The sequence below is a fragment of the Anopheles funestus genome, chromosome 2RL (genome assembly GCF_943734845.2).
Source record: "Anopheles funestus chromosome 2RL, idAnoFuneDA-416_04, whole genome shotgun sequence".
NCBI lineage: Eukaryota > Metazoa > Arthropoda > Insecta > Diptera > Culicidae > Anopheles > Anopheles funestus.
Window position 1 is genome coordinate 69666358 of NC_064598.1, and position 20467 is coordinate 69686824.

General features: G+C 39.5%; 1 protein-coding gene across 4 annotated transcripts in view; it reads right to left on the minus strand.

Annotated features, from left to right (window-relative positions):
• LOC125766312 (venom dipeptidyl peptidase 4) overlaps positions 1 to 20467 on the minus strand; it is a 111958-nt gene that overhangs the window by 78285 nt on the left and 13206 nt on the right. For all 4 annotated transcript variants that reach the window (XM_049432134.1, XM_049432136.1, XM_049432135.1 and 1 more), the window contains one exon: positions 11178 to 11975. In XM_049432134.1, coding sequence (XP_049288091.1) covers positions 11178 to 11207 — 30 coding nt within the window. In that variant the 5' untranslated portion in view covers positions 11208 to 11975. The remainder of the gene's footprint in view (positions 1 to 11177; positions 11976 to 20467) is intronic.

A 20467-nucleotide genomic window follows, 5' to 3' on the forward strand; every position in this document is an offset into this window, starting at 1 on the left:
CATAAATATTTGCTTTTGGTCTGTTGGGTCTGATAAAGTTCGTTCGATGTGAGAAAAAAAACTTTTAACCCTGTTTCAAATTGGCATCCTTGAGAAGAGTATAGTGTTATCAAACCATTTCCAAGTGGAATGCAAATAAAGGTTTATAAAAAAATTTTTTAAAGCAGATTCATGTCTTAGCCGATACTTCAAATTGATTTTATTTGGTTTGAATAAAAAAGAAGAAAATAATCAATTTTTTTTAATATGTTCATTGCAAAAAAAAACAGCCCATTTGAAACGTGACTTACTGCTTCGGAATCGTAACACCGTAAACTCTCGCGTAACATTAACCATGCTTCCAAACGCGCTGCGTGTCGTGATTGGGAATGTAGTGAAGTGTTAAAAAATACTACCGAACAATTTCACCACACCATCAATGTAATGAAACAGCTTGAAATACCCGAAACACTAATTGGATGCTTTAGCCAATCACGTCTGGAATGGCAAATTGATTGGCATGGTAACTTTCAGTCGGTGGGGTCGGCGATCGAGGCAGGGCTCATAACACGAAGCATGTAAATAAGACCCCACGAACGCGATTATCTCAATCGAAATTGGAATTGAAATCGTTGGGGAGCGTTTTAAATTTACGAGTATGTTTCGGTAAACAAACGAACGGCCCCAACGAATGCCAAAGTTAGCATGGGTTTTTACCCTCGTGACGAAAGGAGGGCTGTGTTTGCAGCCGTCTAATCTTCGATCGATCGGTAATTGACCTTTGTGGCCAGATTGCGGTTCGATGGCCGATTGCATTTTCTCGCACCGGGCGCTAGTATCTCATTAGAATTTATTGATCAGCTGAACCGATTGCTAACCGGCGTGTGGTGTTGAAGTTACCACGTCACCAACTCCCGACTTACGCACATTGATACCGAACCGTTCGGGAGAAATTACATTGCATTCAGCTAATTCGATAAACGGATACGCTTGTACGGTGCAGTGGTCCGCATAATTGATGCGACGGTTTCGTCTTGAACTTTGTGCCCCTTCATTATCATTAATTTGTGGGTCTGTGGTCGGGGCAGTTAGCGCGCTATTCGTAAATGATAATCGTTGGTTCTAATTAGATTATGGTACGAAATCATATTTACCGAAAAGCATGATCTTGATGAAACATACCTGCGGTATTGATATTTTTTTTATACTCTCGAGACGAAGAAACTCTTATTAGGTATACCAAGAGAATTGGAATGGTAATTAAATCTAACTTAATAAACGAAGAGCATGAAATAGAAAGAGCTTGAACGCTTGAATTTCATCTCTGATTACAGGACCAAAGAGAAATTTCCCCTTAAAAGCTGCTTAGAGGACACTTGTGATAAAGACTAATCACGAAATGTCTAAAGAGGTTTATCGCTGCTTTGTTAAATTGTGACAATTGTGAAAGATAAAAAATAAAGGAATATTTTCTGTTTAAAAATGTGTCACAATTTTTTTGTCTAAGTTTTGAAATGATATATTTTTATAATTTATTTTAGGAAAATAGCTTTAAAATTATCATGAATGATGTTTCGTATCCACCATTCTCTTCATGAGCGTATATGCCTCAATGTATCAAAATTAATCATCTTTCAAATTATTGTTTTTCGAGTCTTGAGTTTATCATCATTGAAGCAAAATCAATAGAACTGAAGGAAACCTAAGAGTGAGAAATGATGGTAACGCTAAATAAAAAAATTGAAAGGTAAATACAAATTGACAAGAACATTAGTTGGCAAACAAAACTAAAAGAAAATGAACATTTTGTTTGCTCCTAATCGAAAGACAATTGAATCATTTAAACATGAAATGCGCTTTTGTTTCATTGTTTGCTTTAAACAAGCGTAGGCGGTCTCATTTTTCAAGCCTACTGCTTCCCATTTTAAATACCACACCGAAATGTCTCCTCTCAACCAACCCATTGCTAACAAAGATTGATGAGTTTTCATCAAGTGTACTAACTAACCTTTTAGACAAGAATGTTAAACTCAAGCTCTCGAACCGGACACGGACACGACCCATAACAACTATGCTGAAACACCACCGGCACCTGGGGCTAACTTATTGTTAGCGAAACAATTTTGCCATCTAGCCAGCCTCTCGGGTATGTCAAGGACAAAACCGTATTGCTGGGCTAGCCCCAAACAAAAAAATGTGACAGAAATTGTCAGCGAAAAGGTATTGCAGGTGCTCTGTTTTACGGCCAGGAGCCAGCAAAGTTGGGAGGTTTGCTGTTTTTATGCTGGTCTCATCGCAACAGTAACTGACTGGAACATGATTGATTAGATCTAAATTTGAACTTTTGCGTGGTGCGCACAAACACCTGGCCCGGACCTTCTACCCCGATACAGTTGATCAGCGAGTAATGCCCGCGGGCTGCCATCGAGCTGCTTGAGCTGTATTGTTTTGCAATCGACAAGATTGGAGTTAGGCGTGTCGTTTGTGGCTCCCTTTTTCGTCCCACGGGTCGGTACTTTTTCGAGGGAAAGCTTTTCATTCCGGGCTTATTAGGCACGATTTTTGGACACTGTGCGACGGGTGGTGGTGGAGATAAACAACGATTGATCACTGTCAGGGTGATTGAATTTGAAGGCAAGTTTTAAGGCCGTAGTACGTGCACGGAAATGGTAGTGGTCCGCACTATTTTTGGGGATTTCCGCAAAAGCCCGGTTTGTGGTGATATATTTGATCCTACCGAGATATTCGTCAATATTGACCAAGAAGCGTTGTCGTTTACTTTTAATCAGACTATTTTGAGTTTTTGGGGAAAAAAAACTTTGTAATTTTAAATTGTGCCTAGTGATAAGCACTACATGAAACTTAATGGCGAGTAAGAACGTGTTCGGGGATTAAAATGAATTGTAATAAATCGATTTTCCATCCAATGATTACAAATATAGGAGTTTAGAACTCAAATCGATGTTTGAAAAAGAATGATTACGAAATATGGTGTTACGTTTAGTGTGCTGATTTAATTTATTATTTCACTTTCTGCTCTTTTGCGATATCATAATCTGCTGTAGATGGGTCATTAAACGGTTCAATTATAAAAGTTAAGTCGTTTAATGCACGCAACGATTTGCAATATTTTGCACCAGCCCAACGTCAAGCGGAAAATAAGCTCAATAATCATCTGACAGGTCACGACACACACACACGCTCTCAGTATTTCCCTGTATTAAAAGCTTCACACTCAATGAAGCGATAAATGAGCTTTCCCATCCTATTTTTTTCTTACTCATAAATTGTCCCGATCTGCAAGAGTAAAGGATGAGCATAATTTGTTTTTTGTAGAAGAGAGAAAGTCCAAAATTTTTTAGTAAAATTCCCCATACAAACAGAGCAGAAAACCACCGAATGAGAATAAATTAATAAAAACACCAAACTGCTTGATATGACCACATGTATGGCGTTGATGTAGGGTACACAAACTTATGTTGTGGTGAGTTCCTTTTTTTCTTTAATGTGCTAGTGATGTTGGTGGTTGGACCCATACGATGAAGTAACAATACGGGATGTTTCAATCTCAGATAGTGCAAAAAAAAAGAATAATAAAATCAGACCAAAAAGCACACAGAAAGAACAGACGGTCATGGCAACATATTGACACCTACCGCATACTGCATAAAAGTATGGTTTCTGGTTTGTTGTGAACCTACCAGACACAAGGAAACACATCCTTTTCCCCCTTTGGCCACAAGTTGCAGGGTAGTTGCAGGGCAGTTGAACAGAAGCAGTAGCTGTCCTTCGTTGGATAGACAGGATATTTCGTGTATGGCCGCCAGGTAGTAGTTGATAAATCGATGTCGAAACAGGTGAAAAGTATTGAGCTGCAACGTGAACGTAACATGTTTTGACACTTCCGGGACTAGCGGGACCATGATTTAAGGCTCGACGATCGTTAAAGAAAGAAAGCCAACTAGGGTCGTTTTGGATTCGGATAGCACCAATATATTGTGATGGGAAGCGGTAATAGGAGCTGACGCAGGGTTATGGAGAATCAATTCCCAGAGGAAAAGTTGGAAATGAAAGTGTTTGAAAATCGGAAATAGAAACAGGGATCGTTAGCTGACTCCAGGAAAAGGCAATAGTTAAAGCCAGCATTAAAGATTGGTTTTGAAAATTTTTTTTTTTATTTTGAGCAAGAAGCATTACTATCATGATAGTTAAATAAAATAGATAAAATTGCCATATAAATCGTATTATGATTACAAGCTTTATGCTTTACTACTAGCTTTGCTTCAGTATACGAAGACTGTTGACAAACTTTAGTAAAAAGATAAATAAAAAATTTCCTTCTTGTAGTTTTTTAAATTAAATTAAATACTAAATTTATGCATGTTACACAAAAGATAGTGATTTGTGTAACATATTTAGAAATTTCAATTAGAAAATTTTAAAAATGAATGGCTTGAATATTCAATGAAATAAAAAATAACTAAGTTTAATTAATAACTTAGATAATAAATAATTAGAGCATTTTTCATAAAGATATATCGCATATTCAATGCAAAACACATAAATATTAAAAAAGCAAGGCAACAAAACTCTTTCGCTGTATATAAAAAGGACTCTTTATTCATAGAATGCTTCGTATTACGACTGCGAAACAATCTGGTTGCAGCATAATGCTCGACGATTAAATATTAAGCGTTTGTTAAGGTCTTCAACATTGTGTTCGGAACAATAGAAGGAAAACTACTCTATTTTATGACCATCGCATTAGGTTTTTTCTCCGTATGCGGTCACAAAACGAGGAAATATTTGCTATTGTTCTTCAAATCGTAACGTGCTGCAAATCGTACAATGGAGGCGCCTGGTACTGCTTGAAGCAGTAAACATTTCGACATTACTATTTTTCCGAAAATGCTTTTTAATTGAAAAATAAACCATTGTGCTGTGATGGTTGTAGTGAAAATGAAAAAAAGAAAACAAAAACGGTTCTCTGATCAAATGGAAGAGTAAACGGTCTTAGTTTACCTTTAGCTTAACCATACATGAGTCAAACCATGAAAGGGAAAGACTCGGAGCAAGCATGCCTTATGCCGGAGCTGGAAGGATAACACAAGCACTAGTGCCTTATGGTAGTCATGGACTTTTGAAGCAATGAATGCCCTTGGCTGCATCTGATTTACTCTCCAGAATCTTAAATGCAGTGTAATGTCTATTCATTGAGCGTAGGAAGAAAAAAGCGATATAGCAGAAGCATATTTTTCCATTCATTCGCTCCACCAGCAGTAGCAGCAGCAGCAGCAGTGCATGGTTCCGTTTTATGATAATAGTAATGCCTGTGGCTTTTAGTTTCATCCTCTATCCAGGGCTACAAAGCCCTCAGTTTGGGTTTTATCAAAATAAATTCACTCCCATATTTATCCCCATCCAGATCAGTCCCGAAGGCATGTGCTTCTTCCATCCGCCCGCTACAATCTCTGTCGATCGTACAGCATGCATGCTGGCTGCGTTGTGACAAACGCTTTAAAACAGATTGGATTATGGGCACAACAGCGTTTCGCCAACATACCAACCATCAGGCAAACCATCAACCAAGGACAGGAGGTGTCGGGTTGTGCTTCTAGCCGTAGCAGGACAAATCATCCAACGTTTCGTTTTGCGGTTACAAAAATCATAAAGTGAAAAAGAAGCAGTGTGGTATGAAAAATGAAATTTAAATAGCATGCACATTTGAAATGTGTGGATGGATCCGGATGGTCTGGGGAGGGACCGATGTGGATGATTATCATTATTGAAATATTCATGAAGCGGTGAATGGTAAGCAAAAGCGTTGCAAATCGCTTTCGCACTGGAATAGTTTCACAAAATCGTCCAGCAATGGTTTCACAGTGTAAAGTGGCTTAAATTTTTGACTCATAAATTTTTTGGTGGGAAGTTGAAAAAAGTTCCACAATTCGGTCACGATCCGTGGGTGGGTGGGTTTTGGTATGGTTTGATTAAGGAAACTATCATCATAATCATCCTCGTGCCGTCAACGTCATCGTTTGCCGAGCGTGGTAAGAATCTTGGCTGTGGATATTGCTCTACGTTATCTTCTGGGTTGGTGTTTTTTTTTTTATTTTTGTAGAAGCGAAGTACGCAACAACAAAAAATCAAGTTGGTTCATTTTAGTGAAACTTAAAACAGAAGTTAATTTTCTACTCTGGCAGGTTTTGTTGTGGATTGTGCTTCATTTCTTCCGTCTTTACACGGATATGAGGCAGTAAAGCAGACACTCTGCACTACATAAGACGGTTTCGTCGGAAATTTTTCTCCTACAAAACATAAGCGTGATATGAAAAACGTCCTCCATGGCCATAGCGACAACAGCATATTTAGTTGTCAAGTTGTGTTCCGTACGCATTCCCGTAGTGTACTCGTAAAAGTTGTGTGCACATTATAACGTAATGCCGGTGACATTGTTTTAGCATCGCGTGGATCGGTATGTGATTTTATTTTCCATCGCACTTGTTTGGAGTTTTTGAAGTTTTTGCTTCCGGAATGTATGATTGCAATTTTGCAACATTGTGAAACGCATCGTGGTGGTAGGTGGAAAGTGTGTCTGGAAAAGTTTTCAGAAGAAAAAAAAGCATCTTTTAGTTTCTCGCTTCCAATTTTTTTTGCTTCCGTATTTAACGAAATCGCGAACAAAACTTTTTGCTTTTGCGGAAGAGGTTAGTGGGTGTTTGAGGATTTTTTTTCTTCTTCCATTTCTATCGGCTCAGCTACGACGACGAACTTGTTACAAAAGTTTGAAGCTCGCTTAGCTGAGAGATAGTGAAGCGATCGTGCAAAACTTGGTTATAAAATGCAGACCAATGGTGCCCATTGCTGTGACCGGGCCATCCTGGGTGAACTGTTTGTTTGCACATTTCTTGAGCTGGAGTTTATTTGCTTTTCAATTGCGCTGTCCATTTTCCCTTGGATGGCTGTGGCAGTGTGTCAATGTCGAACGGACGGAGTTTTCAAGCAGCCGTTTGGTGGTTGGTGAGTTTTTTATCGTTTTGTGGACGGTATTTTTTGTTGTGTCAATAGTTTGGCACTGCAATGTAAACTTCTTAGAAGCTTAATTTATCAACACAACATAAAGAATGCACCGAGGAATAGAGTTTCTGTTCATTAAGGAGTACTCTGTTGATGTTTTTAACTGAAAGCTGATGTTAAATGTACAAAACGATATTGATTTTAAAGTGGATCAAGCTGTATTTTTCTTGATTTTATTGTATGTTCCATGTATCCCAATTCAAGACAAGTGGAATGATTTTATTTAGTCTTAATCAATGATATCATTTGAAGAAATCAATTGTAATTGAAACATAATATGAAGATTTATAAACTACGTTTTTTCTAAACTATATTGCTTTAAAACTCTGTTAGTATGTTTGAAAAATGGAAATGGCTCTAAAATATTTACGAGAAGATAAAGACACCAAGCAGGTTAGCCCTTAAAGTTGAAGACTAGGTTTATTAGTAGGCCAAACCCGATATAGTGAGAATTTGATGAAAATAGATACATAAGTCGTCACTTCATTTATTAATTAAAAAACAATTCTTTCCATTATCCGATAAATGAAAAAAAAAATCAATTTTTTTTACCTCGTCTAAAAAAGTCGTTGAATTATTTCACACGAATATAACGCGAATACATTCGCTGGCTTTCCTTTATATCTGCTGGTGCAGTGTTCTACAATACATTTACCTTGTCAGCTAAACGTAACATATACGGGTGAAAGGTGAAGTATGATACAGTTTGTGGCAGTTGGAATTGACATCTGACTGGCAGCACGTCACGGCCAGGGATTTGCTGCTCTCATGACATGCACGCATGTAGGTTGATTCATCTTCTGTACGTCAGTGCAAGGGTTTTTATTTATTTTTTTTTTCATTCGATTCCAAGTATAGGTGAATCGAAATACAGCTGAACAATTGTTACGTATGCGAACGAGTAAGGTATAAGGATTATTCACATATGAGCAAAAAAAAGGTTATCTAATTTGGAAATTTTGTTTCTAATTACGTTTCTGGTTAACATAATTTGTATGAACAATCAACAAAGTTTTATAATGATTTTCTGATAAAAAAATCATTAAAAAAAATTCATTTCAATAGCTGAACCACGCCATAATACAAACTGCCTCGATGAACAGGTTAATTTAAAACAGGCTCGCATGAGCAGTACAATGCGATTCCCATTCCTTTACACCCGGGGGAAAGGAAAGTAAAACAAATGATTAAGCCGTATCAAAAAACCGATTCAGTGCCCCGTGTCCGATGTGCGAAAATTATGATTTTATTTTTTACCACTCGCCAACAGGAACTTACGACCGACAAAAAGCTCCAACACCGACTCCCATCCGGGTGTCGATGACTGGCGTAAAACGGTTACCCCTGTAAAGAAATACGCCGCCAGTGGTATCCAATGATGGATACGATAAACGCTGGAAAGCAATATTATGCTTTGTTGGGTTGCGTTTGTCAGACGACCCCGACGGAACCGGCATTCGAGGTTTATGATGCTCCAAGGGAAGTTACCCAGTGCACCGTCGTTTCGTTCACCCAATGGAAGGGAACAACTAAATGTTTTATACAGAGTGAGAAACGAAATGTAACACGAAAAAGAAAAGCCCGAGTCCGGAAACTCAAATTCACCGGAATTGTTGAGTCACGGAGCTTCCCGTGCGCTGTTGCTTATCGTTATCGCTGAATACTTGCTGGATAAGCGGTGCGACCAGCGGAAATGATGGTGGCAGGAGCAATTATGTGCGGCGGGGTGTGTGTGTGTGTGTGTGTGTGTGTGCTGCCCGTGTATGTTTGTTCAATGATGGGTTTGTTCTTGGGAAAATTAATGGCCCGCGGGGAGATTCACAAGACATACACATACAACTGCTCTCACACAAGCCTAAGGATTTTCTGTCCGCTCACGCAGCACTCGATACGAGTTGGGTCCGGGCGAAACGGAAGTGGAAACCGAAGTTGAAATGAAAAATGTTTTACAGTAGCAATGTAACCGCAGGGGTTTTTTATAACATAAAAAAAACACGCCAAACCAATGGAAACATGTTTCGGTGTGTTGTGCTTTTCTTTGTTTTCGTTGCGTTACGATTTGGGATGTACATTGTCGGAATGTACATTTGTTTAATTTTGCGGATCATTCGGTACCGTTTTAAGTGGTTTTTTACTTTGCAGCAAATGGAAAAACGAAGTGTTTGACAGTGGAATTCTTGGTACAGTACGTATTACCACCTGTTTGGGTTACCTGTGGAATTTAAGTTGCTAATATTGATACCTACATTGTTTGGCAGCTTTTTCGGAGTTTAATGTTGATTGTTGATTTTATAGGCAATTTCGTTTTTAATTAGTAAAACGAGAAATGTCTGATAACTTTGAATAACAGTAACAATATTGACATTTTTATACGCCTTTATTTCGGAATGGTACAAAACAATCAGAGTTGACTGTAGGTCACTATCATTTCGTTAAGATAAAAATCTTAACAGTCGTCTCGTGAGAATTGAATTGAAAAAACGTGAATGAGATATAGCGAGCCAAACAAACTATAAGCGATCATCCAGATAGCAACCGAAGATGGAAGGATACGCCCTGAGATCAACTTCTCAACTCAACTCTAGCTGCAAAGTCTTTAAATTCGAAAGTTTACGAATTAATCGTAATAATGTTGTATCTTACGTATTACCCGGTGCGTACGCATCTTAACTACATCTGCGACAACTCTAAAACTAGTGTAAATAGAGTTTCAACGTAACAAGATGAAGCAGGAAAGAACAGTTGAAAACGCGTTTTAATCATTAGAAAACGATATGGGGGCTGGTGCCATCGATGCCTTTCTCTAGCGGAGAATCACACACTTCAATGCAGGTAAATTAATGCACAAAAAATGTTCAATTATGGGGACATTTTAAGCATCGGTGAACTAATCCTGGACAAATGCGTAACTTCGCGCTCTCTCAGCCTCTAGCACACCATGATGGGTAGTAAAGATTTAACAATATAAGCAAAAAAAAAAAATTAATAAACGCACTATCACAACCGAGTATTCCCGGGATAAGCCAAAGTTCAAGAAGGAAATGCCTTGTGAAAATAGTACGATTCAGCCTGTTGAGACTGACAATATGATGTAATAATTAAATATAAATAAAAAATGAAAAATATGAAAAAAATAATTAAAACTTGTGGAATTCATCCGTATAAGGATTTTTTCCTATAACATCAGAGCAAAATGGCAAACTATACAGTAAAAAGAAAAACGAGGAAACAAAATCTGCTAAAGAAAACGAAATGCTTTTGTTTATGGCCAGGAAATAATGCTTAAAAGCTCTTGTTAATACGATAACTACCAAGCCTGTTGCAAATTGCAAAGTGAACTGTCAGTCCCTAGGGACTGACATGGCAGTAAACGTGTTCAGTACTAAATCATTATGTAAAAGAACGTCGAAAACACATTTAAAATGAATCGGTTACTAATTTCCGTAAAACTCTATTGCAATAAAACTTTTTTTAAGAAAAAGGAATACGATTAATGTTGGTATATTTTCACTTAAATTATGATAATGTCTTAATAAGTCTTGAAAAATCAATATAAAATAACGCAAGTATATAAATTAGTAAAAAATGAATGTAAAAAAAAAAAATCAAACCATAAAACATGTTTAATTGAGTGTGAGTTGAAAAGAAAAAAGGACAAATTTAATGACACTCACTAGTTATTGCTCATTATCTTCCTGTCATTCGAAATTAATTTCACAAAAATCGTTCTTCTGCTCCTTATTGCAACGATCTACTTTCCGTATGCTTGTTCCAACAAACAACCCCATCAATCACAGACCCCTAAAAACCGTCAGGATGTATCCAATTAGTTGTTCCCCGTTTCCTGGAAAACAGGAAACCGTCGACTGTTCATTCAATACTAAGCCCTCTTCAGAAAAGGATACTTCCTTAATCCCTTCGCGAGATTATCGGTCGGGTAATTTAAACAAATTTCTTTGAACGCAATTTCCGCCCCATCGAAATAAAGCAACAGTGGTTGTTTTTTTGGGACGAACGGTTTCCATACCGGTCGGGTAATTATTTCGACGCATCGAATCGAAAGACTGATGCTAAGGGATATCACTCGAATATAACCGGTACCAGGAAAACAGTGCACCTACCTCGTCATCGTAGTTGTCCGCTTCCGTCATTGCGTTCCTCGGTTCCGATGCGCTTCGTTCGACAGGAAACGATGCTAGAAGCTTCTGCTTATGCTACGGTTGCTAATAATGTCACACGCACAGGCAAAACCGTTCGACGGATATCCCGGAGCACTTTCGCAGTTTTCCCACAACGAACAAGTGCTTGAGATTAGGGATGCTTTTAATTTATGGCAATTCGGAATCGAGCTTCACGGCTGGAAGCGCGCCAAAAGCGACTCACCACGCCTGGAACGCTTCCGGGCTGCGTCACGGGCAGCAGCACAAGCACAATTCTCACTTGCTCACTTTGCTTACTTGTGGCAATAACACGGCAACACAAAACACAGCACACAAAAGCACCTACAAACACACACACACACAGAAGCGGCCGCACGCTGGATGGAGAATGGAGGAAACTTTTCTCCACACAACCACAAAAAGCTCAAGCTTATCGTCACCGGCGGACCAGAAGCGGTTTCAATTATAATTATCCATCAGGGCGTGACGATTTTTGCACTGCTTTACTATAAATATGTACTCATTTACGTTGGCCCTCACTCACGCAGGCGTGCCGAGGTGTGGAAGAAGCCACGCAGCGTCGGGGCACCGATTTTCATCACTTTATTTTTCCGCGCGATTTACGCCCAACTTTTCACCGTTTTGCTTTCGGCGGTAGCGTTGATGCCGATGGTGATCTTTCGCATTTTTGGTTGATGTCTTTATCAGTGGAGCGGCTGCTCAACCACACAGCCAGTGGTGGTGAGTTTTTTTTGCGGGCTGTACCAGAAATGAAGAGAGATAGAACTTGTTTATTTGTGTGGTTTTTGTTTTCGTACTAAAGTCGAAGGGTGGGTGGAGTTTTTGCACATAAACATGGAGTGGCATCAGTCTATCAAAGCGCCCTCAGCAGAAAAAATATGTCACATTAAATCCGCAAAAAAAGTTACAAGAACCAATAAAAGCAAAACCTGTCATATTAATTTTATGCGCAATGCATTGAAGAATGTGAGCAAAAAATACAACAAAAGAAGCATTTTATCCTTCGGTTTAATTACACGGGAACTTGAGTAATGTTGTTGGTTATAAATTTTTTTTTTTGTTTGCAACAATGGAACTAATGCAACATATTCATCTCTGCAGTACAATTTAACTTCTGATTGAACCGTATTGAGCTTTGATTGGGTTACATCGAGGCAAAACTGCAAGCGTCCAAGTTCAGTTTCATCGCACGAAGCAACCACATTTTATGCCATTTGGTTGCATTCTTCTTCTGTCTTCTGCTTGCTTTCGACTTGATTTAAAAGCACAAAAGAAAGAAAGAAAAACCTCTTTTCTTCTTGACAAATGTCACTGCACAATCATTCGCTTCGTCAGTACGATTATGTGACCACCAGCAAGCGTGCACTAACTGTGACCAAAGATTTCACTTCCGGACGCAATTCAATTGCAATTGCAGGCAGGATACCCTGCTCGGGCACCTTCGGGACGGTGTGTTTCCTGTGATGGTATGATTTTTCTTCGGTCACGTCAGATGCGAAGCAACGATTGTCTGTTTTTTTTGCCTTCTCCTTTTTGGCTGATGTTTGTTGTTTATGGTTCTGCTCACGTCCGGTGCTTCTGTCGTGGACGATTTGGACGCTGTATCGTTGCCTGTATCGTCGGTTACCTGGTTGTTGGAGTGTATTTTTCTTGATAATTTCATTTCATTTCGGTTTTGTTTTATTGCACCATAAAGACAGTACACTGGTGAAGCAGTTGCGAAACCAATCTTAAGAAGCTCTGTGAATGAGAATACAAGAAAACACAGTTTGCGTTAGCGTGTTTTTGTTACGTTTTAATTACATTTTGTGTTTTTTTTCTTGTGTGTTTTATGTGCAATAGCAGAGAAGAAATTGTGTATGTTGTGATTAACAAATTGGAGTACTGCTTCTTGTGATGTTTGCGGTGAAAAGTGGATAAATCTTTTCATTGTCGTTTAGACTTTAGTTTCGTTTTATTTTTCGTATTGTTTAATTATATAATTAATTGGTTTTAGGAATTTAAGTTGAAGATGATACAATCACGTAATTACGATTCAATTTTAACTAATTATAATTTAGAAAAATATGCCACAATTATTTTTTTTTAATGATCATTTAACACAAAACAGTGGAACGAGCAAACAATAATATATTAGCCGTAAGACAGTAACTTAGTATAATGAAGCTACTCAGCTCTTGACAATTTATGAGAAATATTTTGCATATGAATTGTAAATTAAATTAAAATTTAGCAACATTAAAACGATCTCATTTTTATAAAAAAATAATTTTTTCTTCAGTTTCATGATATTTCAAAATATTTCTAATAACTAGATAAATAAAACATCTTTTCGGTACTTCGAAAAAACTCCCCAAAAACCATTAACTCCATACCAAACAGATTATCAAACAATATTTCATCAAAGCAAATCAATACAATTGTCCTATATATTCCCTATCAGCCAGAACTGCCTTCTGTGCTGCATGATTTCACTTATTTAGCAGCTTATCACTAATCGGGAATCAGATTTTTACCTACATCAACCAACATATTCGGGAGCATATTTAATTAGCTGCTATGAAATGTGTCCTCGTTCAACATGTTTTACCCACTGCACAGGGGGAAGAAATCGACGACAATCATCATTGCTGCTGGTTGCCTCATACATTTTGCCTCACTTACGGTGGTGAACATCGAACGGGTAAAACGATTTGCAGCAATATTGAATTTAAAACCAATTTAGCTACATTTCCGTTCTCTTGCGCTCTCGTGACCCGTATGGCAAACCGGATGAAATATTCTACCCGAGTGGCCCTGTTGCATGATGCACAAAACAAATTGCACGCATTTGTCGTTCGCTTCACGGGTTTGGATAGCCGAAAATCCATTATAACCACCCCACCGTTCAGTGGGCTGTTGACCCACCCAAATGCATGGTACATTCGTTTCCAGCGCTCGAGAGCACAACTTTACCAAGCTGGACTGGTTCGGACAGTACCGGACCGCATTCAATTAATCATGAGCAAACCAATTTTAAAAGCTTGAACAACAGCGCACCCGAAGTTGAGCTACAGCGTAACATTAGACTAGTGGCAGCATATGGTAGCAATGTTTCTGAAAACACTTAGCATCCATCGCACATTCATTATTAGTGTTCCGGAATTTAGGATATTAAAATATCTGGGCAGGGTTGGGGAAACATTAGGAAGCATTGGAGAAATGTTTGCATGTTGAAATATTGATGGAATGTTTCAGAAGTTTGATGCATAAATGTGCTATCGAACACAGGTGCTAACGATCTAAACTAAATTAAGTCAAACGAAATATGTTGTTTTGTTTTAATAAAAGGTTTGATGAAGAAATCTTTTTTTGTGAGTGTGTGAAGGAAAATATTTTGATGTAAAAATCCTTTTTTGATAAAAAAAATTCACTACAAATGCTAAGTAATCAATGGTCTATATAAAAGTAACGTCATTTTTTACTAAAGCTAAAGAAAATATTTCTTTCTGACCGCTTTATTCATTCAGCAAGGTTTATGTTGCGTGCTTACCGATAGCTAGCAGAAAAAAGAAATCACTCCCTTAATAACTACATACAATTTATTGACATTCGTTTCGCATTAGAGGGTTGCGACTACAAAAGCAAGCAAGGCCAGGTGGCACACAGCAAACGGCAATACAAATACCGTGTTCCATCATATACAGCACGAGACCGTGTGCAGGTCGCACACGTTAAGGTGCGTTCGGGTCTGTATAATATCTAAATAGAATTCACAATAAAATCGAATACATTTCCGACAGCACCACGAGCTGCCACGAACGGAAGCTTCCGGGAAGCAGTTGCAAGAGTACGCATTTGACCCAAGAAAGTTTGCCGAAACTCATGTAATCCTTTTTGGTAGTCTCGTCTGGCGTTCCATGTTGAATGGTTGAGGAAGCAAAAAGAAGGCAACGGTGTCAATAAACCACACAACCACACCTAACCATCCCTCTACGGCGAGATGTGGCTGAGTCTTGCAACAATATCACATGTACACAGTTACAAAGAATGAATCCGTTTCGTCCATGGCCATACCCAAGAAATAACCCATCCCAATGGCGTTTGTGGTAACGGATCGTTCTGGTGGGAAAACTTTACGTTCTTAGAATGGGACGCACGTGAAGGACGAAGTTGGTGAAGAAAAAACTGCGTACGTTACTAGACTCGCAGCAGGATTCCGCTGGTCACCATTTCCGGTAGACATTTGGATTCGCAATAATAAAGTTTTGCCTTTTTACACGCCACACACAAGTAGTATTGTTAAGCAGTGGAAGATGAGTAAAGAGGGAAAAAACAGGGATCTACAAAAGTGAATAAATCGCTGATATATGTTCGTGTAAGCCTCCTGTCTGCTCCATAAGTGCGACATCAGGGAATACGTTCCTTTCACGTGAGCGGGCGTATTGCGAATGTCCCAAAAGGCGACAAAACTTCATAAAGTTGCTGAATATATTACCGCAATACAATCTCCCAGCTTGGAACACCGTTCCCTTCCATAGACCGGGTTTAGATTTGCTGCGATGCGGTGCTGGGTTTTATTTCTTACACGGATAGCATTTTCCTGCCAGTTCCATTGACATGTCACCGATTGCTAGGATCGCTTAGAAGTGGTAAGTTCAATAAAAATCAGTGTCAGACTGTGCAGAGGCCGCAGCCTTTGAATGATAGTGACAGAAAGTGTCACTTGAGGCATCGGCAAACCGGCATGAATCAGACCAGTGTTCGGCTACCGATCCCGTTGTGGTGGAACGGCAGTCAATATACTGTCAGGCCGTTGCACAGAACTGTTGTTATGTAGTCGCGCTTCAGCACCCATTCTCCTGTGGGGAGTATTCAGACTATTCGCGCTAATGGGCAATAAGGCCATCTGCAGACGTTTTTTTTTATTTATGTTTTATTTTTCTTCGTTTGAAAGGAGAGAAATGGAAAGCAATACTAAAATGTTGAAACAGACACAAGATATAAGCAACACTGGGTGTATATAGCGCTATGATTTATTGATGCATAATATTTGTATCTGTGATTTCAACAAATAGTGTTATTGGTTTCCACTAATAGCTACCCTGACACATTTACTATCTTGAAATAGATGTGAAATAATTCTGTGCTTATGTATTGAGTCTTTGAATAATTCTATGTATGCTATCACTAAATACCTAGTTTTGAGAATCACATTTTCTTCCTTTTTTCTCTGTCACCTTTGTTCTAAAATTTCAGTTTTGCTGTACATTTTCAAATGTTTAATCATCATTTCTTACGTGGAAAATGCTTCGGCTGGGATTTTGCAACCAGGCGCCTCCATCATATTATATACCATAACAGCCCCATAATTAATAATTCATTATAGTCTTTAAAATGTGTGGCATGCATTTTTTACTAATTTAAATATAAGACTACCCTGTGGTATATATGCTTCAAGGCAAGATCAAGAATCAAATCCCACCTGAACCGTATCCCCCCTATAAAGCATTATCCTGCTCCGGAAAGTCAAGGAAAGTCAGAAATGGTAGGCCAAAACCTCTTAAGTTTGTAGTGCCACAACAAAAGGAGATTTAAATTTTATGTCTTTTAATTATATTCTTGTTGCATGATCTACTTCCCATACAAAACCGTATAAAATTCCTTCTAATACACTGCAAAACTCCATGAATGATGGTGTACTTAACATAAATGATACAGCACCAATGATTATTTATCAGTGAAGCAACAACACCATTTCGCCATCAGTACCTTTCTTTACCTTTATTTCTAAATCTTCTAGTCGCGTGCTTGGGTGAAGTTTTTCTAACCTACCATCAGCACATGCAAACGAATGCTACTTTTGTTGTTGAACAAAAGTCTCCCAAAAAACAAACTGTAGTCGGATATGCACTACAAGAAACCGTCGGAGCTTGGCGACTGGTAGCTGAAACCCATGAGTTTGTATCTCCATCCGAATTTCCACCATCAGCTGACTGCTCCACTGTCTTATGGGACATTTTATGTGCAATCGAGAACGGCTACAAAAGGGCGGCAAATTGCATGTCAATTATTCACGATGGGGAAATGTACATTTTCACCTTTGCGCAACATAACGATAGTCACGGTTGGGATTCACATCGTACCTGGTTGGGTTAATGGAAGGTTGGTGAAATTTTTTGTACAGGGTTTTACACAAATATATTTTTATTTTTTAAAGATTTCATTTTTTGTACTTCTCGAAATGTAAAAAAAAACAAAAGAAAAGGATTAACTAAGAGTTAGATTAATGATTTCCTATCGCTTGTGTGATAAAAACGAACGACAGTAGTTTATAGAGCAAACGCGCCGGTCCTTCATCACTGGACCGTATTTCAAATCCCATCCGAACCATACCCAGGTACAAAAGACTGAGTATTTTGCTACGTATAAACAAAGTCAAGAAATTCACAAAGTTGTTGACACTTGTTGAGATTTTACTGGCAAACAGAGAATGATATTAAACTATGTTGTAAAAAAATTTAATTGAACATTTAAATAAAGAAAGTTAAGCTACCAATATGACGCTACTGCAACAATTGAGATTAATCATTAATTTACTGCATGAAAAAAAAGTTTGTTTAAAAATTTTGAATCTGAACGATGTATTGATATCGAATGATATCTTTTCATTCAATTTCTAATATTCTTCGAAAACCCCTGCTAACAGTTTCTGATGTTCCGCAGCAAGAACCCAGAGGCCATTCATTGTCTGTTCTGTTGAAAGGAAGAAAGCAGCAGTTGCGATAGTTGATGGGCGTGTAGTATGTTTTATTACTCAAACTAGAAAAGAGCGTTCTCGTCGGCGAAAGGGAAACATCACTTCGGCAGGACGAAAATCCATAAAACGACCTGTACTTGACCGTGGGAACCGTCGGAATCGAGAGCCTACGCTCACACGTTGTTGCACTGTGTCGGGTGTTCATTACTGAGGAGGTGGAGACGCTTTTTCCACCATGACTTTAACGTCCTTCGGCCGGTTGGTCCACACTTGCATCGCTAGAAGCGAAATTGGCAGTACAGTAACGAGCACACGCGAGCGCCTTCTTATTTCTGCCACAAATTGGAATAATTTGGATGTAATTGAAACAAATCTAATCTGTATATCCATGGGCGAATGTCCCGTGCCTCGTGAGGGTTGGTGGCTTTATCTTCGAGCTAGTCGTTTTTCTTTTTGTCTGTCCTGTGTGCCGGAAATTGAGGCCATAAAAGGACGCAGCCGGAAGCGAGAAGTGCCGTTACCTCTGCTAAGGTAAAATGTACATCAATATTGTACAACGACTAAAGGAAGATCAATTTTGTCGAACCCGGTGTTACCCGGGTGCGTCTGTTCGTTGCATAAATTTTCTCTTCATACGTTTGAACGATGAAACCTGCACCTTGGGGTGGGCAAAGCAAAGCATGAAGCCATTGCAGCGAGCTGGTGAAACGATCCGTTTAAATTTATCACCATCTCACCGGCAGCCATAACTCATGCATTGACAGCACACGGCTGCTACAGGACGGATGCCACGTTCTTAGGCAAATACACTCACACACATGCGGGTATGGTGTACTGTTGGAAGCGACATTCGCTGACAAGACGGACTCGTGTGAAGAACGCCACCGGTAGGCCATTCATTATGCCACAAACCGATCATCGTCCTTTTCAGCGTGAATCCTCTTCAATCTGGAATGTCGCAGCAGTAGTAGAAGTACATCCGGAACTGAATTGCTTCCACGAACCGTGCTGTGTGTGAGTGTGTCTGATCAGTGACACAACTTCAAGGCAAGCTGGAGGACGAACCGAGCCTCACTCCAGAAGGAAACCGAGGGATGTGTGTGGGAAATGAAAGCAAATTAGAAATAGTTCCCATCACCACCATTACTCCGATCCTTTTCGCTACACATACACTACACACGCTCTTTCGTGCAAAAAAAAACCCCACAGAATGTCCCGAATCCCTGCATTCGGTCTCGCGAGTCCTTAACGGCAGAGAGTTGGACGAGTTAAGCCGTAGTGTTACAAGCAGACAAGTCCTTTTCGCCACAATAACCTATTCGGGCTGGAAGAAACCAAACATGGCTTTGCCCACCATCGCACAAAGTGCACCCCGTTCCGTTGTTTCCTGTCCTGTACAGATTCTCATGACACATCCTTTCTACCATTCCGCACTATTCAGGGTGTGGGAACACGTGATACTGAGATGATGGTTAGTTCGGATAGGAGTGGAATACTCTTATCATGGAGCAACACATTCTCCGCCCTAAAACCACAGCAACCCCTTTGTGACACTGCTCGCCCGGCAGCTAATTGGACAGAAGGTGGAAAACTTTGCCGTCCCTTTGACTTCCGTACCGCCCTTCTGTTTTCCACCTCTTCTAAACCACATCGCTACGCCACGCATCTTTCCCATCGTTTCTAGGCGGGTAATGCAAGTGTTTGTACTTTAACTTCGTACATCACTCGTCACTTTTTCCCATTATTCATGTCTCACTTGCTCCTGCTTTTCCCACAGCGTCCCGGGAACTGGGTAGGAAAAATCGTACAGGACAGAGCAGCTTACCGTTGTCTTTTTTTCTTCTCTCCCGTTTTGCAAACCCCGGGCCAGAGTCTTTTATTTATATTTAGGTCAGTTTTTTGCCCTTTTATCAACTGCGTCATTGCTCCGCAATCCTTATGGTTTCCCATCCTCTGCAGATGAATCGGGTTTGCGGTTTTTCACAACGGCCCGACGGTCATCGATGCTTGTGTGTGGTCATATCGATTTCACACACAGTTTTCCTCACGTCAAAGGGTGGTGTGTGAACTTCTGCTTGGCACACCTTCAAAATATAAAAGCAAATCGTACAGGTTGCAAAAACTATGTTTCACGAAGAAGATAAGAGAGTGACCGTCTTGGTGTTGCACTAACCACCACAGGGAAACGAAACAATTGGTCTTTTACTGCACTCTCGGGAGGAAGCGACAGCATATCGTTATATGACAAACATGGGGAAATGGGGGGAAAAATGAACCTCATTTCTTCGTGGTGAGGACAGTGTACGGCTTCTTCCGCAATGCTGCACCGTTATTGCGACGGCATTGTGCCAGTATGTGCCTTTGCGGCCAGTGCAGGTATTGATTTCCAATTTTAAAATTTATGTCAAGCTAAACGACGAACCCTTAACGACGTTAATGTTTGCGGATGTTTCGATTGGTCCGTATTGGATCGTACACGACCGGCACTGCA